General features: G+C 36.2%; 1 protein-coding gene across 1 annotated transcript; it reads left to right on the top strand.

Moving 5' to 3' along the window:
• tgfbi (transforming growth factor, beta-induced) lies at nt 1-25,718 on the top strand. Its single transcript, XM_056471994.1, has 17 exons — nt 1-160; nt 393-491; nt 8,732-8,796; nt 13,147-13,304; nt 13,456-13,620; nt 13,819-13,965; nt 14,051-14,192; nt 14,590-14,802; nt 15,690-15,827; nt 15,911-16,056; nt 16,513-16,649; nt 20,366-20,496; nt 21,975-22,099; nt 23,678-23,780; nt 23,866-23,927; nt 24,048-24,072; nt 24,686-25,718. Exons 1-17 carry the CDS (start codon nt 45-47, stop codon nt 24,745-24,747), a joined length of 2,034 nt encoding a protein of 677 aa, XP_056327969.1. The 5' UTR covers nt 1-44; the 3' UTR covers nt 24,748-25,718.

Below are 25,718 nucleotides of genomic sequence, written 5' to 3'. Positions count from 1 at the left end.
GCCGAACTCAGCGCCGCTCTGGAGTGCGTGCGCAGAGACGCAAGATGAAGCGCTTGACTTTGTTTGCTCTGGCTATCACCTTAATCGCGACTGTTTTCGCCGCAAAATCCCCGTATCAGGCGGTTCTTCAACACAGCAGGATAAGAGGAAGAACTCAGGGGTAAGGGCTGTTCTGCAGTAATTGGTCACTTGAGTTTTTCATTATTTATTTTGAAGACTAATAACTTTTGGGTGAATTGGATTTAAACACTGAAGACAAATACGTGGCTATCTAACACCAATGATAATTTCCCCAACTTAAGTGGAAAATAACTTTTATTTCCACATTCATGAAGCATTTGGTGAATGCATGGAGGATTTAAAGAAGGGTGTTTGTTTTATTTGTGTTGCAGCCCCAATGTTTGTGCTATGCAGAAGATTCCAGGGTCGGATAAGAAGTACTTCACCAACTGCAAGCAATGGTATCGCCGCAAAATATGTGGCAAACCAACGTGAGTTACCACAGATTTCTTAATAGTGAATCTATCTATCTATCTATCTATCTATCTATCTATCTATCTATCTATCTATCTATCTATCTATCTATCTATCTATCTATCAAAAGACAGGTAAAGTTGTCGGGATAAATTATTTTTTGCAAATATGTGTCAGCCTGTCTGGACATGGTATATATTTCATCTTGAAATTCTATTGTCTTTTTAACTTGTGGAGAGAAAAACTCTCATAGGGGATCACTAGAAGGAAAATATTTCATCAGTTGTCATGCTGTGCAAGAGTTTTCCTGCATTCATGGAATTAAATTTCAAATCTAGATTTTGATTTAAAAGGATACTAAAATGGATTCATGAACAAACTTAAAAGGATAGTTAACCCAAAAATGATTAGGTACACACTATTTAAACGTTCCAAACCATTGTGCATTTATTTTTCTCTTGAACACAAAAGAAGATATTTTTAAAGAATCTTAAACCAGTAACCATTGACTTCCATTGTTGGAAAAACTAATAGTATGGAAGTCAATGGTTACCAGTTTTCAGCATTTTTCAAAATAACCTTTTTAGTGTTCAACAGAAAAACGTAACTCACACAGATTTGATCCAAGTGAATGATGTGTAAATGATCGAATTTAAAATTTTGGATGAGAAATAAAGTGTTTAAACGTATGTATATTTTTAAAAAAACTCTAATTAAGGATTTTTCAAATGATCACAGTTTTAAGTGCTGAAGTAAATGACTCTGAGGACACTTTGACATCTTTCAATCCTCACTTTTGTTTAGTAAGGGCCACTTTTCTTTGAAACTCTGCTCAGGGTATTTGAGTTCAAGTTGACAGTAGATATAGAAGAGCGTTGTGTAGTAATAGTTACCATATGTCTCTTGATAATTTGCTTCAGTCTTTGTGGGGTTAAATTGCCTAACATCCTGAAGAGTCATTAATGGGAGGCTAACAAATATCAGTGCTTTCTTTCTGAAAGCTCTTCAGTGCACTGAGACCTGGATCACAATTACAACTTGTGGCAAAACCGTTTGACTGACATCTACTTAATGTCCCCACGGGGTGAAAAGATGTTATTGGTTACATGAACATTCCAGAGACAGATATCTTAGACTTCAAGGGGGAACTGTTTTGGTGTCTACAATAGAGAATTAAAACTTTCTGTTAAAAGTATCAGTAAAACAGGGTGTAATTTGTCATTGTGCTACCAAATATATTTTTGATGAATGGTTATTTAGTATGTTGGAATCTGGAATGGAGTCTGAAATGTTTGTAAGTGTCTTGTAGACATTATGTAACAGATTCATGTTGCTTACATAAGGTGTGCATACTAAGTAGGTACACCAAAAAGTTTTGGGGGTTGTTTAGTGTGCAGCTTTTTCAATATTTGTATGTCCTGGCTTAAGATAATACTTTGCTGAAATGGTCAATTTCAGTATAATCTGTAATTTTTTTATGCTATACAGGAGTACATTTGTTTGGTCAAAAATACCACACATATATATGCATATAATAAAAAAAGACTGTATTCTATTATACTGTATTTAAAAATTAAATGAATTCCTGCAATAGAAAAACTGAATTTTCAGCCTTAATGCTCCAGTCTTCAGTGTCACATGATCGCTCTGAAATCATTAGGATGCTGATGTCATGATCAAGAAACCATTACTGTTAATATAAATTATGTAAACTTTTGTTTTCAGGATTCTGAACAGCATTTATTTCCAATAGTGAGTTTATAAATATCTTTACTCATTCGCATCCTTGCTGATAAAAGCATTTTTAAATTATTATTCTGGCCCCAAAACTATGCACATTAAAACTTCAATAGTGTGGGAGACAGTGTGGGGATTTTCTTCCTATTTTGTCACATTTAGGAATTTTAGTATAGGTCATTTAGCAATACATAGGGTTATATGTGACCCAATTTTGGTTGGCAGTAATACTGTAAAATTTCCGAGTGCATGGTACATTAATATTAACAATTGTGCTGTAAAACTACAGCACAGTTGTGATTGTTAGTTTACAATGTGCTTATAAATTTTTCCGGTAATACTGTAAAATTGCCTGTAGTACTGTAAAAGAGCAGTGTAAATGAATAATTACAGTTGTGCTGTAAAACTACAGCATAGTTGCAATTGTTAATTTACAGTGCACTTGTAAATTTTACAGTATTAGGGCGTACTCACACTAGGTACGGTTGCCTTGAACCGTGACGAAGCGCGTTTGTCCTCCTCTTTGCCTACAGCCTGCACTCACACTGCGTTTTGCCTTTCGAGCCGGAGCATGCTTACATCATCGATGTTGCAACTGTTCAGTTTAACAGGAAGAGAAGCGCTCTCGCTCAGCACAGGGGAGATTGCTTTAGTTATATAGTTTTGTGTTATTTTAAGTCATTTGGGATGCGATGACACTCAAATATTTTGCCGAACAGATCCACAACTTTTGACGCTCATAAATTATCATAAAAGCCCTCGTGGTATTTGCGTCTTTAATAAACTATGACAGTTGTCATTCATTGAAAAGTTACAATGATTAATATATCCTTATGAAGCAGTCCCTTAAAAGTGATGTAGTGTCTTTAGTTATTGAAGAGTTAGCAATCACACTACATATGTACCGCACCAAAGCCCAACCGAGCTGGCCAAATTGAACTGCATATGGGGCTGATTCGGAGGACTCACGCTTGTCAAACGAACTGGGAAATGTGCCCGGGCACAGTTTGGATAGCCTAGTGTGAGTGCACCCTTACTAGCAACCAAATGTTCATGTAATACTGTAAGTTTTACAGCAATTTTTTACATTACAGTGCCGCCATAAGTGTCGGTTTATTGAAATTGGCATTTATACATCACCTGAAAGTTGAAGAAGTTAGCTTACCATTAGTCACTATTTGAAAATAGCAATTAGTTGACTTTACTTTAAAAATTTAAAATACTGAGATAAACAATTGTAAAGTACGTTCTTTGCATTGCATGTTATTAATCAAATAATCAGTTTTGTTAAAATGTCTTGACTGAACATGATCTTTACTTACTATCTTAATGATTTTGGGCATAAAAGGAAAATTACTCATTTTGACCCTTACAATATATTTTTGGCTATTCCACTGTAAATAGTGATTATTTGACTTTACTTAAAAAGGTGAGTAAATCTGTTGCCTTAAAAATCATTAAATGAATGAACTGTGCATAATTATAAAAAAATTAAGTTAGGTCAACTTTACCATTCCAAGATACAACAAATTTACCCACTTAGTAAAGTAAAGTCAATATGTCGCTTTAAAAGGGTGGTCCAGAGTGTATTTTTAGGGCTTGGTTGTGTTTTTAAGATGCAAAGCAATGTGTGCCCATGCTTCATTTGCAAAAAAAAATCACATTATTTTTAAATATATCTTACTGTTATTATATACAGCTGCTCAGCTAACATGTAAACGCTCTAATTGGTCAGCTAACATAATGTGCCGTGATTCATGGATCGGCTCCAAGTCACCATGAAAAGCGCCACGCCCCTACAAGCACACGCTTTTGTGCTGTGTAAATACTGACACTCAGAATAGCTGTTAGCCATATCAGTTTGTGCCTGAATCAGATAGAAAATGATAGTATGGAAGTCAATGGTTATCAGTTTCCAGGACACAGCTGAACCTCACGCCTGCTCTCTAAAATAAAATCTGACAAGTGTCTTTCACATATGTTCGGGTTATAAGCATGTGTAAGTAATGTGAAACATTCACACATCTTTTGCGAGCTTGTTATTTGAGATGTAGAATACAGGGAGAGTGTCCGCATAGAGAGAAACTGCAGCGCTGGTGAAGATTGTGGGTGTTTACAGTGATTTGACGGATAAATATGAATTTGTAGCTACAATGTTATAGGTGCCAAACAGCATCTCCCATTGTTTACATCCGTGTTTACATCCTTGCTACAACATACCGTTAACGCTAGAAACTAAAATACAAAAATATTTACAGGTTGTGGCTCACAATCAACAGCTTCGTCTACTGTGGTTGGAGCTGCTCCTTCACTGAGGAGTTTTTAGCCAAATCCAGCACCGAACTGGGAGAGATTCTGGAAGCTGTCCTTTGTCAAATGCTAGCTATATATATATTCTCTGGATTCTCATGTCATTTGTTTATTTTTCTGTCATTTGTGTTTACCCACATTACTCCTTCACATATTTAAAATCTATCTGGCAACTCATATCAGGAACAAGACTTAAAAGTGTACTCAAAATCTTGAGACAGAGAAGAACTTGTTTTATTCATCTTCCCGTTTTCAGACAGAGTTTTCTTTCATAGTGATTCTCAAGAAAGAAAGGAGGAAGTCAGCTTTGCGTTGGGTGCTTGGAAGCTTTTAGGAAATGGCTTCAGCTGGGAGTCCTGTAGAAGGTCTTACATCCCCAAACACACACAAATCATTGACCTGGTCTGAAGGAGTTTTCCATCCGTCTCACGGCTGTGTGAGAAAAAAAAAAGTTGAGCTTTGCAGTGAAAGGATGTACCTTACTCAGGAAAGCTCAAGGTTGGGTTCTTTGACACCGAAGTTCACTTGATTTACAGAGTTTCTTTGGGGTTTTGAAATTTGGGGTCAGAGGAATTTTGAGGGAACAAATGCACTCTTTGTAGCGCTGGTTCATAAAGGTCAGTGTCGTGGAACAGGACGTTTCCAGGTCAATTAAGGAGAGACCAATAACTTTCTTCACCAATTACTCCCTATAGAGTTCTCCTTTTTATAGACACCTGGAACCTTATTTTAAAGTTTATTTGTGACCCTGGACAACAAAACCAGTCTTAAAATACACAGGTATATTTGTGTGAAAAGCCATCAATGCTTTACATGATATAAAATTAAGGATATTAAGTAAAGATCATGTTCAGTGAAGACATTTTGTACATTTGCTACAGAAAATATATCAAAACTTGATTAGTAATCATGTGCATAGTTATTTGGACAACTTTAAAGGCAAATTTCTCAATATCTAGATTTTTGTTAACCCTCAGATTACAGATTTTCAAATAGTTGAATCTAGTTGTAAAAGCTGTAAAACCCACTGACTACTGATTTAGTCCATGGTTATATTTTGGATTATATACATCTATGAAATAAAATAACTTGGAAATTCCAAGTTAAACATATTTTTTGGAGATTTTTTATCCTGAAAACTTGATAAAATTTTTTCTAAATGTAAAAAATGTTGTCATTTAGAGTATAAAATGATATTTGGTCAAAATATTTCATACATATTTACTTGTAGATTCAGAAGTGTTACAAAAGCAATGTTTGTTAGAATAACCACATTTTTTTTTATGAGAACAATTAAAAACATTTGTTTCATTGACCGACAGTCATTCTGAAAGAGCCTAGATTAAATGACAATACTTGTATTTGAAATTTGGAAGAAATATCATCAGACATTTATAAATAAAACAAATATTACCACAATTTATATCTTATTAATCCAGTACAGTTAGAGAACTGATCATTTTCAAGTGGTTATTTTCCATAACTGTATAATGGTATTTATAGCAAACCATCAAAATATCAGACTTTATTTCCTGTTTCTGCTATTTATACTTCAAAATATGATAAAAATGTATGGTAAATGTTACTTTTTTGTAAAGTAAAATGTACATTGTCGTTATCTACTCTTTTCTTCCTTTTGAGAAGACATCATCATGCTTTCATTGATGTTATTCTGGGATGTCAGCATTTTTAGAAGAGTGATGAATCAGCTGACCATCCATACACTAAATATGGAATTTTTTTCAACATAGCGTAATACGTCTTTCACAATATTTCTAGGAACCTCTTGCCACACCACTTGAAAGTGCACATAAGTTAGACAGCCTAGCTGTTTATTTTGTCAGAAATCCATGGCTACCATCTTTGCTTATGTTGGCAGAAGACAAACAGGAGTTGAGTTACCATCTGTTTTGATAATCAGTTCAATGTGCTTCCCTCATCCGTGTGTTTTACAAGTCTACCCCATGCCTGAATGTCAGGATTGTTGTCTGTGTTTAGATTTGCCTTTTAGTTTTCCACTCCATCATACTCTAAGATGCTTTGGGTTACTTAAGCTAGTATGCAAACAATTTGTTGGAATTGGTATGTGAACATCCTTTTAACAAATATCATTCAGATACCTCTCTAAATGCACATACCATGGAATATATCAAGTGTTCTGGATGTTCTTTACCACATTACCTTCTATTAATCAACTGCAAGTCAAAGAGATAATTATGGCAAGAAAAGGAATTATGGCCCAAAAAAATATATATATTATGAAAATCTGAATCTATTTTAATATTATAAAATGTAATTTACTCCTGCAATGGAAAAGCTAGATTTTCAGCAGGTCTTTATGGTCATTACCCCAGTCCTCAGTGTCACATTGTCACAAACTGCCGGTATATGGACTACAAGTTCCAGTCATGCACCACACACACTCACACCGGTTCCTGATCCTGACTGATTGCAAACACGCTGCTGGAGGATTGTCAAAGACTGATTACAAAAACTTTTAATACAGCACACACACGCACATCTGGGCTGAGTCTTGTTATACTGCTTCTGTGAACATTACAACGCGTTTCCCATGCTTTGCTTTGCTGTGTTTTGGCTCTCAACATGTTTGTTTGTTTACATTGTATGCGCCTGTGTATTGACCGTGACTCTGGACTGCCAGTATACATCTGTTTGCTTCTGTGTTGACTGGATCTTGTAGTCCATATACCGGCAGATTTGCAGCCCTTATAGGGATCCACATGTATACCAGCGATCCAAAAATGTAGCGTTTGGTGCCAAAAAGGTTGACCAAATGGACAGTCACAGATACAGAGTCACTGAAATAAAATGCCTCTCTTTTTTTAGACTTCCCAACAAACATCATTATTTGTCAAACCCATTGTATTGAGTTGAACTGGTAAACTACAACCTGTGCATAAATTGTTCTCCAGCTTCTCTATTTACCTGCATTTGACAGAAAAGTTTTTCATTCCTTAACCCGACTGCATTTCTGATGTCTTTTCCCGTATCTTTAAGTTTGGTCATGCCAAACAATCTGAATTTGAATTGTGTTAATTATTGACGAATGTTATTTAATAAATCTGAATTTTTATATGCCATTAAAATAGTTTTGAATTTAAATTCCTTAAATTGAATTTCATAACTTGAATATTTAACATCTGAAATTTAAGACAACTGAATCGTCTACTCTTCCCTGTTGATCACCCCAGACCTACTTTCTGCTGAATCTGAATTTCACGATCTGAATTTCTGGTTTTGAGTTTTACAATATTGAATTTCATGTTCTGAATTTCTACATCTTGGAAACTTCAAACTGTATTTTTACAAACCCAATTCAGAACACGAAAAAATAAAGAGGTTTCAAAATATGTCTATAAAAATTTAACATTGAAAATGTCAGTTGTCTTAAATTTCACATTTTCAATATTTAGATTAAGAAACTCAAATTCAAAACAATTTTAACGGCATATAAAAATTCAGATTTATTAAATTACAATTGTCAGTAATTGAAATCAACACAATTCAAAGTCAATAAGTCAATAAGCACAGAAAAGCATTAGATAAAATGGATTTTTGATTAATATTTAGTTCCATACAACCACCTTTGTCATTTTTACTCTTGTTCTTCCTCTGTAAATTCACCCTCAGTCTCCTAATGTTGAGTTATTAAGTAGTCAGTTGGTAAAAAAGCATGTACCACATTAGTAAGGGGTCATAACATTTTTCTGAAAAGGAACAATGTCTAAGCGAAAGCTATATGTGTCAATCTCCAGGATCCCAATTACTGCACCTTTGCGTGGTGGTTCCTAGGAATTTCCCATTGTTTTTATTGGCAGGACTTCTGGCCGTAGAGTCTCCTCTCAGGAGTTTCCCTGGCCCATACTGTGCCTCTGGATTCTTCTGCTACCAAAGGAAATTAGATTTTATGACCCTCTAAGACCAACTCTTGCACAGACCTTATTTATTATGGAAATACCTGGCAAGAAATGAAATGAAGAAGCACAGTATATCTTAAGCCGTGCAGTTTAAAACACTTTGAGGAGTGTGTCGGTTGTCTCCACTCCAGTATTCATAATAATAAAGAGAGAAATATAGACCTGATTTCCTATAAAAGAACTCCCATTTCCGATGGGATCTGTTGAGAATCTTTTGTTAAAACCAACCAAGCAATGATTTTTTGACTGTGTTTTTGAAATTCTCTTTGTAGGGTGATCAGTTATGAGTGCTGCCCTGGATATGAGAAGGTGATTGGAGAAAAAGGCTGTCCGGCTGGTATGTAACTATTTCATTTCATTTTCCTTCAACTTAGTCCTTTTATTCATTCCCCAACCTATCCAGCATATGTTTTACACAGCGGATGCCCTTCCAACCCAATACTGGGAAACACCCATACACTCTTACATTCACACACATACATTACGGCCAATTTCGTTTATTCACTTCACTTATAGCGCATATCTTTCGACTGTGGGGGAAAACGGAGCACCCAGAGGAAACCCATGTGAACACTGGGAGAACATGTAAATTCCACACATAAATGTCATCTGACCCAACCGGGACTCAAACCAGCGACCTTCTTGCTGTGAGATGACCCCGTGTCACACGTATTTAATTATAATTTCATATTAAAAGAGTGTTCTTATGATAGAAATTGTGTTAATGAGTGGGCAAAGCCATAGAGATGCCAGAGCATTCTGGGAGGTGTTCAGATTGCTAAATCAATATAAACCTTAATGAATCAGAGATATAATGTTGACCCTTAAAGAGATGGTTCACACAGAAAGCAAAATTGTATCATAATTTAATCGCCTTCAAGTTACATTTAGTCATTTAGCAGATGCTTTTGTACAAATCAACTTACAATTGAGGAGGCATTCAGCGATTCAACAAGAGGCACTACAAACAAGAAGTGCTAATCATACAAAGGAATTGTCAGTACTCTGAGAATTAAGATTTAGAGTAAGGAAGGGGAGTGTTTTTTATAGAGAGAAAGATGTTTGCTACTGGTGGTTTGTCAAGTCCACTCACCAGTCTGAAGACACTTCATAAATGCAAAAGAATTTTTGGTTAGTTGTTTTGTGATATGGAGTGATTGTAAGAAAGTATCTGATCCAAATGTGCAATGTGTTAGTGAAAGCAAAGAGCATAGAATCACCAAGAGGAGACCTCTGTTGCTATTTAGTTAACAGCCACTAGATGCCGCTAGTGTCATGCGGCGGCCATTTTGGAATGAAAAATCCAATAGGAAAACAGCAGGGACAACTAACATTAGACAGAACTAATTAAAATATTGAGTTGAATATTAGTTAAAATGTGAGTTACTGTATGAGTTAAATATGAGTTTAAAATGAAAAGTAACATTTTAAAACAATACCCCAATGAAAACACAATTTCCAAAATGTTGACAAGACTATGTTTAATCTGATATCTAAAATATCTGTTTCACATATAACATAAAAGTAAGGTTAACAAAATAACTTAATTACGTTTTTTTTGTTTAGTTTTTACTCGAATTAGGATGAAGCAAAAGTGAGTAAACACAACAAAAACTACTATAAAACCAAATTATCTGGTGGTTTGTATGGCCTCTATCACTTTTAATGATAGCATTAAAAATCATGAATCGAAATATATATATGAAGATAAAAAATTTAATAAATTTGGAGAAAGTAGCTTTTTAATTAAAAACTTATTAGTCTTTTTTTAACACACAATGTATTGTTATAATATAATCCTCCAACAAAAAGTACTGTTAATATGCTATCAACATCTTATTTTGAAAGTCATGTTAATTTAATTTAACATGTCAGTATTAATATGTATTATGCCAGTGCGTAAACTATTAAATGAGAGTCATTTAAAGTAATTTCACCTAAAAGTGACAAGAAAACAAGAAAAAGAAACTTGTCAAGAAAACATATGGTTAGTATATCACCAGTCTATGATTGTAAGTGTTGTATTGTCGTCTTTCATGTTGTATTTCAGCTTTGATGCGCTTTTTAAATGAATAAATAAAAAACAAAGCAGCTGCTTGCCATCGCAACAGCAATAAGATTCAATGGACTGCCGATCACTTTCACTCCAGAATGGTGGAATCGCGGGGCGCTGCTGTTGTAACGGAACGTTCTATTGAGTGTCGCCTCTTGGTCATTCTAAGCTCTTCGGTGAAAGTAAGAGATGAAAGAGTTTGTTTTCTATAGGTGGTTTGTCAAGCCTCCTCACCTGTGTGAGACACACTCGGAATTGCATAATTTTGTTTAAGTTGTTCCAAACCTGTGCTAGATTCTATTTTTTGTTAGTTTGTTTTGCTTCTAACACAAAAGAGGATTTTAATTAATTTTGGCAACCAGACAGCTGATGGCCGCCACTGTTGAAAAGGTAAAAATATAAGTCAGCTGTTATCATCTACTGTCTGGTTATCAATATTTGTCAGGATATCTTCTTTGTGTTCAAAAAAGAATGAAGCAGTCAGTGCCAATGGTGTAGTGGTTAGTGTATTAACACATGCACTCCAGTGCTCATGGCGACCCAAGTTTGATTCCCACCTTGAGGTCCTATGCTGATCCTTCCCCTCTCTCTGCTCCCCACAGTAAATAGATTCATTTGAAAGCTAGAAACTTTAAGATTCAGCCTCTGGTGTTTTTTTAATATGTTATAGTGGAAATGATCATTTAAAAAATGTAGGATTGTTGTAGGAGACATTTTAGGTGAAAAGTAAAAAGATGGGTATCACAGTGGTGCAGTGGGTAGCAAGATTGCCTCACAGCAAGAAGGTCACTGGTTCGAGCCCCGGTTAGTTCAGTTGGCATTTCTGTGTGGAGTTTTCATGTTCTTTCCGTGTTTGTGTGGGTTTCCTCTGGGTGCTCCGGTCTACCCCACAGTCGAAGACAGTTATAGGGGGAATTGGTGCGGGCCCTTAATAATGTCTCTGGGGCCCCCCTAAATGTATGGGCCCTTAAAATCTTCCTAACTTCCCCCCCTAGCGGCGCCCCTGAATCAAGTCAAGTTGAGCTTTATTGTCGTTCCGCTACATGTGTGGACCTACAGAGGAGTGAAATGTCGAGTCTCGCAGGACAACGGTGCTACATAAATTAATCAGAAATATAAACATAAGTAACATATACTATAAGATACTTAACTATACACATAAAGCTGCGGTCACACTAGAGTTTGAGCTTACGAAATTCTGTCTTACAGCGCTGCGAAAAGGGGCGGGATTAAACAAGATGATTAGACATTTAAAAAAGCAAGCGACTGGTCCATATTTAAAATTTCTGGTCATGTTTTGATCCTCAATTGGTCTCATGCAGTCAAGTGGTGCGATTTCGCAGGTCAGAGTTCACCAAGCATGAACTTTGCAATGCAGCGAACTGTGAAACTTGTCGCATGAGCTTGCATTTCCAGTCTGACACATTCACGTGCGTATTAATGGAAGTCTATGAGGGGAGAAAAATCCAGTGTGACTGCAGCTTAAGACAGGCTATACAAGTACTTCTACATGAGACTGAACAATGTTGTGCAGGATATTGTGCAAGAGAGGTATTAAAGGTGAATGTTGTGCAAAAGAGGTATTTAAGGTTTAATATTGTTCAAGAGTTATTTAAGGTTGGGCGACGCAGTGGCGCAGTAGGTAGTGCTGTCGCCTCACAACAAGACGGTCGCTGGTTCGAGCCTCGGCTGGGTCAGTTGGCGTTTCTGTTTGGAGTTTGCATGTTCTCCCTGTGTTCATGTGGGTAGGCTAAATTGTCCGTAGTATATGAGTGTGAGTGTGTATGGATGTTTCCCGGAGATGGGTTGCAGCTGGAAGGGCATCCGCTGTGTAAAACATGTGCTGGATAGGTTGGCGGTTCATTCCGCTGTGGCGACCGCGGATTAATAAAGGGACTAAGCCGAAAATAAAATGAATGAATGAATGAATATTTAGGGTTGAAGCAAGGTAATGTCTTCAGGTGGCAATAATTAATTTTCATTTTCTTTTTTGGCGTAGTCCCTTTATTAATCTGGGGTCACCACAGCAGAATTAACCACCCAGCAAGTTTTACGTAGCGGATGCCCTTCCAGCCGCAACCCATCACTGGGAAACACCCATACACACTCATTCACACACATACACCACGGACAATTTAGCCAACCCAATTCACCTGTACCGCATGTCTTTGGACTTGTGGGGGAAACCGGAGCACCCGGAGGAAACCCATGCGAATACGGGGAGAACATGCAAACTCCACACAGAACCGCCAACTGACCCAGCCGAGGTTCGAATCAGCGACCTTCTTGCTGTGATGCGAACATGCTACCCATTGCGCCACTGCCTCGCCTTTGTGGCAATAATAATAATGTGTAATTGATTCCAGTCCAGTTTAAATTATTATAAAATAATGCATGTCAACGTGTAAAGTACACTCCGCTTTGTAACTATATCACCACCTTGAATGTGCATTATTTTCTACAATATCAATCGCCTTTCAGGAGTGTTGTGCTTTCTCTGTGTTTTTGCTTGAGCACATTGGTGGTGGGAGTGTTTTTTTGGGGGGTGGTGAGGTATTAGTAATAGCATTGGGTTAAAAGGAAACTCAGTTTTGTAGAAAACTCCTAAACAAAATTTTTTATTTTTTTTTAAAGCTCTACCTCTGGTGAACATCTATAAAACCCTGAGTGTGATTGAAGCCACCACTACTAAGATGTACTCAGAGAGAGCGAAATTGCAGGAAGAGATCGAAGGACCCGGCAGCTTCACATTCTTTGCTCCCAGCAATGAGGCTTGGGCTGCACTTCCCACTGTGAGTTCCCAATGCGTCTCCATAGATCATGTAGAACAAATAAAGAGTTTCCAGTCATTTTCAGGCTTGGAGTTCCCAGAAAAACATAATATATTGTCTACCAAACTGTAAAATACGAAGATAAGCTCAGTGTTTTCAAAATGTGCTGTAGGAAATTCTGGATGCCCTGGTGAGCAATGTCAACATTGAGCTCCTGAACGCTCTGCACTACCACATGATCAACAAACGCTTGACTTCTGAAGATCTTAAGCACGGCTCTTCGTTCTCCTCCATGTATCAAGACTTTGATGTTCATATCCACCATTATTCTAACGGAGTGAGTCAGATTTGGTTGAATCCATCAGTTTTGCTGCTTGAACCTACAAGAGAAGTCGTTTAGACTGGCCAACTGGAAATATGCTGTTTACTTTCTCTGTAGTTATTTAATGGCGTTATGAATTGTGTCAACTAGCATTTACACCGGATGATTTGTTTGAAGTTGTGTGTACGTTACCAATGATATGTGTGGTTGCAGATTGTGACAGTGAACTGCGCAAGGCTTGTAAAGACAGATCAGCACGCCACCAATGGAATTGTGCATGTTGTGGACAGAGTCATCACTGCCATTACAAACGATGTCAACTCTATTATTGACACAGATGATGACCTGGACACTCTGCGGGTAGATTGAAGGAATTTACTGATTCTTTTTTATTTTTTATGAGTTATATTATATGAATAATACATGCAGTGACATTTTCATTCAGACTGCAGTTGCTGCCGCTGGTCTCACTACTCTGTTGGAGAACCAGGGTTCTTATACCATCTTTGCACCAACCAATGAAGCCTTTGAGAAGATTCCTCCAGATACACTGACCAGAATTTTGGGAGACCCTGTCGCTCTTAAAGGTACATTTGGTTTTCATCAGCATGAAAATTTTAGAATGAACTGAATTGTGAAAGGAGTTGTTTAGTGCATAATAAATAGAACAAGGTGGTTGGAGGGTGCAGTTAAACAGTACGAGGGGTTGTAATAATGTCAGCCAAACAGAAAAATCCATCCAGAATCCATGTAAACTGTTATGGTTTGCAAAATTCACTTGACAGTAGTCAGGAATATGTGAAAAGAATAGGGAAAGTCTGATTTTATGTTGGGTTTTATATAGTTAACATTTAGATGCTGCAACAACAGTTTCATCTTTTTGTCCAAACCAGTTGTTATGTTTTGTCTTTTTCCAGTAGCACAGCTGTGCTGCTGTTGAGATGTGTTGTCATATGGCCATCCTTTTTTCTCAACCCCCTTTAGATCTGCTGAATTTCCACATTCTGAAGAACTTACACTGCTCTGAGTCCATCGTGGCTGGAACTCCTCTGGAGACCCTGCAGGGCACAATGCTGGAAGTCGGCTGTGATGGTGAAGATTTGACCATCAACGGCAAAGCTGTCGTCACGCAGAAAGATAAGCTTGGAACCAATGGAGTTGTTCACTACATCAACGAGCTTCTCATTCCTGACTCGGGTATGCCAGTTAGGCGACTTAGTCATAGTTAGGATAGTTCACCCAAAAATTTAATTTTTTGTCCCCTTGTTCACACTGAAGTGGTTTTAAACGTTTATGAATTTCTTTTATTTTCTTTCTATGGAAGTCAACCCACTTCTGCATTCAACAAAATAAATAAACTCAAAACAAGTTTGGAACAAGTGAAGGATAAATAATAAATTACAGAATGAAAACTTTTTTGGGTGAACTATCCCTTTTATAGGGATATCCCTTAACTATCCCTGATACCAGTTCACTCAAAAATGAAAATGACACCATAATTTACTCACCCTCAAGCCATTCTGGGGTGTATATGACTTTCTTCTGTCAGATGAACACAGAGTAGTTAAATTTTATCCTGGCTCTTCTAACCCATATGCCATCATAGGACATACATAGTTAATACATCTCTTATGAAGCAGATCTATGGGTTTAATTTATGAACTCACATCACTGACTTCTGGCAGTTGCCAAATGCATGTTTTACACACTTCTTTCCTGGTATATCTGACTAAATGTATGATGTATAAAATAAAAGCCATTTGCAATGGAAATTAAGAGTAATATACTGTAAAAAATATACAGTAATGCCAGGCAAACTGGTTTTCTTGTTTGTGATTGTCTTCTGTGGTATGTGTTCCTGTCTATTCCCAATCATGCTCAAATGCTATGGATGGCATTCATACAATTTGCGATTGCTTAAACAAAATATGATCTCACCATGAGATTCGATTTTTAGGGGCTTTTTTAGAATCAATGTCAAACTATTTTCTCCACTAATTAATCCTAATTCATTTTCTTTGTCTTGAAGGTACTTGCTTGAGTTATCTGTTCCATTCAGTCCTTTCTTGTTTGTTTGTTTTTAGCCAAAACCCTGCTGGAGCTTGCAGAGGGATCTGTTGTTACTACAGCTGCAAAGCTTTTTAAAGATGCTGGTCTTAATGATCACCTGGTCGGCTCTGAGTCTGTGACCTTATTAGCCCCCCTCAACGAGGCTTTTAAAGGTTGGATCACTCAATGTTCTTTAATCTAGCAACTGAGCCTTATAGAACTCTGTATTAACTCTAATTGTATCATTTGTGTGCAGACAAGAGCTTGGCCATGACTCCTGACATGAAGAAACTGCTGAGAAACCACATTCTCAAGGAGAAGTTTTCCTCCAAGGGCCTTTATCATGGGCAGGAGTTGGAGACCCTTGGTGGACTGAAACTTAGAGTGTTTGTGTTCAGAAATGTAAGTGTGGGAATATGCGTATTGGAATGATTTAAAAGAACCCCAAATCGCAGCTATTTTTAAATGAAACATTGATATGTATCGATGCTGAAGAAAATATTCAGCAGAACAGTCATTTACATGACAGTGGTAAAGGAAATAGATCCCTCTTGACCAGCGCTTGAATTATAACCCAGTTACCAATCCATCAAACACACGTAAGAGCCAAGTTTTTTTTATTTCTATCCATGTTGTAGCTGGCAGTGAGGATGGTATAGTTCTGTCTGCACGCTCACATTTCTGCTTTGTAATGGATTTCACAGACCACCGGAAACCTCTCCTTTGGATCACCTTAACGTTTTCCACAGCTCACTTCATGCATCATTACGGTCTTGTGAGAAAAAGAGAGCTTTGAAATGAAAGCGCTGATCTGTATAACCACTAACCTTAACCGTTTCACTTACTTGGATGTTGCAGAACCTGTGCATTGAGAACGCCTGCATTGCCGCCCATGACAAAAATGGCCGCTATGCGAATATGTTCCTCGTTGATAGTATCCTGACGCCCCCCCAGGGAACTGTCATGGATGTCCTGAAAGCAGATAATCGTTTCAGGTAAGATGATCGGCCTATTTTAATTAAACGTGTCACAGTGAAGTCTTTAAGTGCCCTGTTCTGCTTTCTTAAGTCATGTAGTGTGTACAGACTGTAGAAAGTCCTACAATCCTGGCTCTTCCATCCTGTATAATAGCGTTTGGTAGTGGCCATATTTTTAAGCTACGGAATCTGCGGACATTTTATGCTATTTCTGCAGCGAATTTTGGTAAATTCTGTGGATTTCTGCAGAATGATTTTGGGGGTATCATAACTAAAACCTTAATATATGAAAAAAAAGTAATACCTTTTTAACTTTTATTTAATGTTTAAAATGCAAATCCAATTAGATTCACTTTATTTGGTTAAAAAGACAGAAAATATCACCGTACAAACTGCATTGTGAATAAATCAGATGAACATTTTCATATTAGTCAATAATAATACTAAAATAATTAAAAAACGGAATAAGTATAGATTTACACACATTTACTCAAGTAAATAAACAGAATTAAAGATAGGCTAAAAATCTGCGGAAAATCTGTGGAAAATCTGCGGAATTCTACGCTCACGGATTCCGTGTGGGCCTACCCATATGCCACCATGGGGTTAATACATGTCTTCCCTAACAAAAGAATACTGCAGAATTTTAAAGGAATGCTGCAGTTTTAGTGACTTCTGAAAAGTGCAGTTTTTGGACACATATTTCTGCAAAACAACTGAAGTACTGCTACAGTACAACTGCAGTACAACTACTATTCTTCCAAATGAGATTTCTTTGTGATAAGACATGAGTGCTGCGTGACGTGCGGTGAGGTTTGTGACACTTTCAAAGTCAGATTTACAAACATATCCACTTAATATATTTGCCAACTACCGATTGTGTTTCACATATCATATCAGCATTTTTTAAATACACAAAGCAGATACATATTGGGCCGAGGAAGAATGTAAAATGTGTAATGATCGTTGCAGAAATCTGGTAAGGTCCCGTGGCTCCCGCAGTACAGCTGCAGGAATGCAGACCTCTACTTCAAAATACTGCTGTTCGACTGCAGTTTTACCTCAGTTTACTGCAGTTATTTTTTGTAATGGTTATGAAGCAGATCTGTGTGTTTTTGTAACAATAAATGTTTTTAATTTGTGAACCCAAATCAGCTACTGAATGCACGTTTTAGTCTTATAGGGAAAATGAAGATGTAATTTTCCAAATTTATGCTATAACTAGTAGGATGTAATTGTTAAAGGGATAGCTCATCCAAAAAAATTATAATTACTCACTATTTGCTTACATATAAAACCTTTTATCAAGTCTTCTGGACGATTGTGTAGGATTCCCTGATTCATCAAGCTCCTCATGTGGACCGTTATGCATGCAGTAGACAACAAGAGTAGATACCAGCAAGATATGCCTATGCCCAGTGTGCATGAATGATCGTGTACTATACTTTTAATATTGTATGGACAGAGATTGTTTTCTGAAACACAGTAAAACTGCCAGTCTGGGTGAGAAACGGTTTAATCTTAAGTGAAGTTTATTTATAAACTAATTTCCAGAGGATCACATGCTTATGATTGTTCACGGCTTGTCCCACATTAGCTAACAATTGATTCACCAATCAGATGATCCCAAAAGCTGCGGTCACACTAGACTTTTCTCCCCATGGACTTCCATTCATACGCACGCGAATGCGGCAGACCGGAAACACAAGCTCCTGCGACAAGTTACAGTTGGAAAGTTTAAGCTTGGTGAACTCTGACCCGAGAAATCACATCACGTGATTAAGACCAATCAAAGATCATAACATGACCTCTCTGGACAGAAATTGAAAATATGGACCAATCGTTCACATTTTATTATGTCTAATCATCTTTTTTAATCCCGCTCCTTTTCGCAGCGCAGAATTTCGCACGTACAAACTCTAATGTGACTGCGGCATAACTCACTATAAATAACCAGAGTTTCCCACCCACCCCTACTTCCCATCCATTCTAGATGGGTGACACGGCGGCCCAGTGATTAGCACTGTCACCTCACAGTAAGAATGTCACTGGCTAAAGTCCTTACTAAACAAGTTGACATTTCTGCCTTTCCTGGTTCTCCACGTGCTTGTTTGTGTTTTCCCCGGTTCTCCGGTTTCCTCGCACACTCCAAAAAACAAGCAACCTAAGTAAATTAAACATAACAATTTGGCATCATAGTCAAGCTCTTAGCAAGCCGTATATCTCCTTAGCCATCATATATATCTGCCATTAGCCTTAATTACGTAAGTCTGGGGAGTTCATCGAGATCTACCTGAACTCAAACTCCCCTCTTGCCCTGCTAACGGGAGGGAGCCTAGGGCTTGAAGATCTTATAAGCTCAGGGCTCTCTCCCAGGACAGCATGCCAAACAAGCTTATTATCAATCATCAGCTAAGTGTGAACTCTTGAATAAGTCATTTTAAAATGAAAATGCTCTAGTGTAAATATAACCTGAAATTCAGATATGCAAATGATTGTTTATTTTACAACATCCAATGTAAGTGGTTGATTAATAAATCATAGCGTTAAAGGCTGCCTATAAGATTGGTGTACTTTTATCTTTCAAAGTTAATAAAAACATGCAGAAATTGAACTTGTTATTCATGGGAACTCTTCCCCTCTGCTGTTGCTCTCAAATCAAACTTTGCCTCACTGAATGACATTTGGCCCTTAAAACACATGAGAACAACTGGCATTTGGTGTCAAAAGGCCTAAGTGCAGCAAAGCTCTCGAGTCGTATACTCTGTCTTTATGATGTTTACACTCTGCTTTGTTTTTGGAGTTTGACAGACCCGAAGACTATTTGTTTTTTTTTCAGAATTGAGACAAATACAAAAACGAAATAATAGTTTTACAGGCGTGTAAGAGTATTATTTTAGTTTAATTGTTGAGACACTTCTGTTGTTTTTATTTATTGAAAAGCTTTTTTATGAAGTGTAAGTGATTTTATTGTGTATATTTGTCTTTATTTGTGGTAGAACCTATATTGAAGTTCTATTTGTTAATCATTAATGGTTAACATTAACATTATTAACATTAATTAACAATGAAAATAATCCTAGGGCATTTGTTAGCTTTTTAATGACAATTTCAACATTATTTTTGAAACTGACATTAAATTAATAGAGAAACTTAACAAATATTATTTTTTTCCATTTTAGCTCAGTGCCTCACAGTTTATTTCAGTTCATCCTTTTTATTTCAAATAGTGAACTAAATAGGAATAAGAAATAATAGCAATGTATTATTTATTTACTGTAAATGTTAGAAATGACAAAAGGTTGTGTAATTCTTGACAAGATTTAACATTTCCTTTTAAATAAGCTGCTAATGACTTTTCAAGCCAAGTTAGAGAGATCTAGAGACTATAAACTTTACAACAAAAAGGTTTTACCCTCACACCAATACCGATTTATCCAAAATGCCCTATAAAAACCTAGAAGAAGAAAAAGTTCCAGCAGAAAGTGTGTAATTGTTTTCACAGTCTTGTTGAAAGAAAATCCGCAGCTGCTGTTTCTCACCAACATTTACAGGCTTCAGTGTCAATCTCTCAAAGCTTTTTCCTAATGATCGTGTTCAAACTTGAGACCGTAATTTTCTCAGATTTCAGATGACCTTTTGAAATGTGCCGTTTGAGCTGTCAGTTTAATTGTCTTTTATAGCCTAAAGATATGTTCCTAATAATGTGCACTAATGAGCTTTCATCTGTGCAGCACTTTGGTTGGCGCCATTCAGAAAGCAGGCCTGACGGAGCTCCTGAATAAAAAAGGGACCTACACCTTCTTCGCTCCAACCAACGCTGCTTTCAGTGCATTGCCGTCCGCTGACCTCAACAAACTCATGAGTAATGTCTCACCTTGCGAGTCAGAAAAGCAGACATTTAGTGCATGATTACATACAATCTAGTCAGATATATTTCTCTGGGAATTCAGTAAGTGGATGTGCAGCATATTTAACACTTATTGTGACCTTGGATCACAATATATATATATTTATTTTTGAAATTAAATGTCAGCTGAAAGCTGTAGAAATAATCTTTCCATTGATTGGCAATATTTGGCCAAGATACAAATAGCTTATTTAAATTCCTGGAATCTGAGGTTTAAAAAAATCTAAAAGTTGAGAAAATTGCTTTTAAAGTTGCCCAGATAAAGTACTTAGCAGTACATACACTGAAAATAATTATTGAAAGATGATTCCTTGGATTTACTCAAGTTTTTTACGTTAAGTGGTTGAAAACTATTTATTTGGGCTGAATTTAAACAAACAAATTAAGTTGACCATTATTAAATTTAATTTGCTTGTTTAAATTCAACACAAATAAACTGTTTGCAACACTTTTGCATGCAACACTTTTTTCAGTGTACTACTAAACAAAAAATAGGTTTTGATGTATTTACAGTATAAAGTTTACAATATGTCTTCATGGAAGATGATTTTAACAATCTAATGATTTTTAGCATAAAATAAAAATCATTCCTTTTGACTCGAAATACTATGTATTTCAGCTTTTCCCACAAATACAACATAAGACCCTGGTCCAAGATTACATTTCAGAAAAAGTTGGGACTTTTTTTCAATTTGAATTACAATAAAATTAGCAATTTTATTCAATGACAAAATAACAAAGAAAGGATTTCTAGTGTTTTCATTGACCAAATAAATGTGATTTTTAAATCTCTCTTTTAAATTCATATTTTTAACAGAAAGCTATATATTATATGTGTGCATATATATTAGATTAGTCAGTACTGAAGCCAAATCTGGAGCTTTTCTAACAAAATAACTTACGATAATGGTCCAAAAACTAGTACACCCAAATTTATGTTATAGAAAAATATTAAATACTGAATTTTAAAAAGAGTAAAAATCAAGAGAAGCAAAACAATAGAAACATTTAATTGAAATTTTGTAGGTTGTAATTTATTTCGCAATATTTTGCTTGAGTTTAATTGTATTATCTTTCAATTTCTAAATCTGTTTGGTAACTAAAATATTATTTTAATAAATATATCCATTTACTAAATCTGTTTTGTTTAAATACACCAAAATACATTGCCTATATTCACTGAGAAATGGATAAAATATTCATTTTTAAAATGTGCTGTACTCAATTATGCTGAGCTCTGTATGTACTATTATGTTTGTCAGTGAAGACACTTGAAATGTATTTTTGTTGATTATTTGTTAGTTAAATAAAAGTTAAAGAAAACTGGCAAATTACAGATTCTTCATTATACTGCGTTTTACAATAATCTCCCATTTTTTTTCAGAGTTTTGTTTGCACTTTCATCTGTTGTTTTTCTGCTTTTGATAACACAGGAGACCCTAAAGAGCTGGCCAACATCCTGAAATACCACATCGGAGATGAGTTCTTGGTCAGCGGAGCTGTGACCTCTCATACTAGACTGAAGCCCCTTGCTGGAGACAAACTGGAGTTAGGCACTGTCAGTACTATACACTGCCATCTATCTCTGCCTATTATTGATTGATGTATTGCTATGGGGCTGCTCAAAAGTTGGGGTTAGATTGTGTTTTATGCTCACCAAGGCTGCTTTTTGTGAAGTTTGTTTATAAACTAATTTCGAGAGGATCACATGCTTATGATTGACTGCTGCTAGTCCCGCATTAGCTAACACGATTCACCAATCAGATAATTCCTAACTCACTATAAATAACAAGAGTGTCTTACCTTCGTCTTTAAGAATCCCTCCTTCCACCCCTACTCCTCCCCTTTTCCTTGACAAGGCAGCCCAGTGTTTAGCACTGTTGCCTCACAGCAAGAATGCCACTGGTTGTCACGTGGGTTTCCCCTGGGTTCTCCGGTTTCCTCCCACAGTCCAAAGACATGCGACAGAGGTAAATTGACCAAACCAAATCGGCACCATAGATGAGCTCTTAACCAGTAGTATAGCAATCCCTAATCTGCCATTTGCCATAAGCAGGTGGAGCTCTCGAGACCAACCTGAGCTCAAACTTCCCTCTTGCCCTGCAAACAGTATTATGAGCTCAGGACTCTCTCCCGGTACAGCATGCCAAACACGCTTTATAATCAATCATCAGCTAAGTGTGAAATCTTGAATTTCAATTGACACAATCAAGTTTGCAAATAGAAAAAAACTGATTCCTGGTTTTAGTTTATTTAGAATGTGAATAATAGCTAAATAGCACCAATATTTGTGAAAATACTCAGCATCAACTTTTGAACTGGATACTTGATATACTGTTTATTTGATACTATATATTTATTTCAACAAAATTTAATTATTTAATTTCTGTAACACGGGGAGTGACACAGACAACTGAAGTTTAGGATCCACTTGCAGGTTTATTCGAAGTCAGGGAAGCAATGGTCAACACAGGTGCAAACAGATGTATAAAGGCAGTCCAGAATCGTAGTCAAATGTATCAGGCGAGAGGTGGGAAGGCAGGCGGCAAACAGGGAGAACTAGGTAACCAAGACTAGGAGACTGCGTTGAAATATCACTTTACAGATAACTAGACTCGGCAATGGAAGTGCGAGTGTGTGCTGGTTAAATGGTGTTTGTAATCAGTCCTTGACGATCCTCAGGTGGTGCGAGTGTAATCAGTAGAGACTTGGAGCAGGTGTGAGTATGTGTGTGGCATGACTGAATATGTAGTCTATTAAAGGCGGAATTGGAGTCCATGTGTGTTTGTGTGTGAGATCCAGCGATCTGGAAGTTATGATCGCTGGTGATCGTGACCATTACTGTCATGTTAATTTAAAATATATACTCTAAGAATGTATGGTATTACTGTAAATGAATTTAAAAATTATTTTTTGTTTATTTAGTGATCTTTTGTCACTGAATAATTACATTATTAAATATTTATTTTCAAAAATTAAATAACTTTAAATAACTAGAATAAAAAATAGAATAATCAGAATAAATTATGAAGCAATGTTTATTTATTGGTAAAATATTCCTTACATTAAATTTCATAACTCTTAATAACTCATAAACTCTTTTATTTTGTTATGTTTTTTCTCTTTTTCTTTTCAGCGTAACTCAACCATATATGTGAACCGTGTGCCTGTGGTTGAGTCTGATCTGATGGCTACCAATGGAGTTGTGCACGCTGTTAATGTCATCATAAAGCCACTGCGTAAGCTAATGATTCCTTAAACACTGTGATAAAAGAACTATAGTATTCCAGCAGTTCATAACAGCGATGTGTCAATCTATCTTAGCTCCTAAAACTGTGAGTGACCAGGCCGAAGGCTCAACAATCAGACGCACATCTGCTGTCAGGGTTAGTATTTACAATAAACCAATTTTTCAGTTCTTTCACTTGCTTATGTCATTGTGCCTCTAACTCATTTATCAATGAATATGAAAAATGTTCATATTGGGTTTTTCATTTTTGTTCTAGGCTGGGTCTCAAATATCCAAAAATGGTATGCATAACTTTACTTTTCTCACATCAATGGAGTCAATGGAGTCTCATCTGAACTTTTGTGATGATACTGAAATGCAGTGCTCAGCATAATTGAGTGCACCCCATTTTGAAAATGAATATCAATTTCTCAGTAAATAGGGAATGTATTTTGGAGCATTTAAACATTATTAAACATAATTAAAAATATATTTATTAAAATAACATTTTAGTCACCAAAAATATTTAGAAATTTAAAGATAATACAATTAAATTCAACCCAAAAAAATTCAATAAAAAAAAACAATTACAACCCACAAAATTTAAAAAATAAATGTAGATTTTTTTCCATTCTCTTTATTTTTCCTTTTTTTAAAATTTGTATTTAAAAGTTTTATTATAACATATAAATTTGGTTGTACTAGTTTTTGGACCGTTATCGTTAGTTAATTTGTTAGATAAGCTCCAGATTTGTCTTTAGTAATGACTAATCTAATGTCTATGCACAAATATAATATTGTATAGCTTCCTATTAAAAACATTAATTTAAAAGAGAGATTTGTAAGGGTCGTACTTATATATGCTGAGCACCGTATATAAATTAATCAATCATTATTTTTTTTGCCTCGTTACAGATGATCTCTTTCAGAAGGTCCTGAGAAGTCACAGCAGCAGAACATTGTCTCGTGTCCAGTAAACACTTTCTACAAAGTAAAACTGTAGTTCATTATAACCCTCACCACTTTCAGAGGATGGAAACACAGAGTTTGGTGTCTTATTTTAAGGAGAGCTAATTAAAAGACTAAGAAAATCCAGGCAACAGCATACAGAAAGCTGAAAATGCAAAGCAGTTCAACAATGCACCTTTTTCAAATGCCAAAGACCCTTGGTTGGAAAACAGTGTTATTTTTTAAATCTCTCAAATTGATTATATCGGGTTGCCATGGCACTTCATGTGTTATGATTTATTCATTCTGCATTATTGAATCTGATCCCGGTGTTCTGTCGATTTATCCTACCTTGACAGATTGTCCTCCCATTCAAAATGTAGGTAGCACATTGTGAATATGCCACCCATCAGATTTTGCTACCACTGTAAATTTTAATGTGGAGTAGTCTGATATGAAGCTGTAATATCGCCCTACCCAATCCCTAACCCCAACCTTGGAACCATTTAAATACAGTGTTGGGAGCATGATATGATGGGTAGGAGTAAATGTCAGGACACCGGTTCAATAATAACAATTTAGTATTTTTCTTTTTATCGTTTTTGTAATGTTTTTGGTTGTATTTGTTATACCTGTTGCATGTTTGCATGGTTTAAGCTGGAACAAATGCTATTTTGGGCACATAAAAACCGACCAAAATGATGTCTTCATGTTTAATGTAAGACCTGTAACGTGTGCAGATTATTCATGTTTATATGCCAAAGATATTTTGTAAAGAACCAAAGATCACTGTCTGCGTATTTCATTATAAATTACCGTTTTGTAGCCACAGAGTTATAGTTTACATATAACTAGTAAGTGCCCTTGAATGTAGTTTGCGCTGTCTGTTACAAGCCAATTTGTCAGTTCACTGAGCTGAATTCACAATGTGGTGGATTGTCATAATGTGTTGATTAATGTGTGTGGCAATAAATTCTCACTCAGTTGATTGCTCACATTA

Source organism: Danio aesculapii, chromosome 14, assembly GCF_903798145.1.
Source record: "Danio aesculapii chromosome 14, fDanAes4.1, whole genome shotgun sequence".
Classification (NCBI taxonomy): Eukaryota; Metazoa; Chordata; class Actinopteri; order Cypriniformes; family Danionidae; genus Danio; species Danio aesculapii.
Note: the sequence above shows the minus strand (reverse complement) of the source record. Positions and strands in the feature narration are given on the sequence as shown.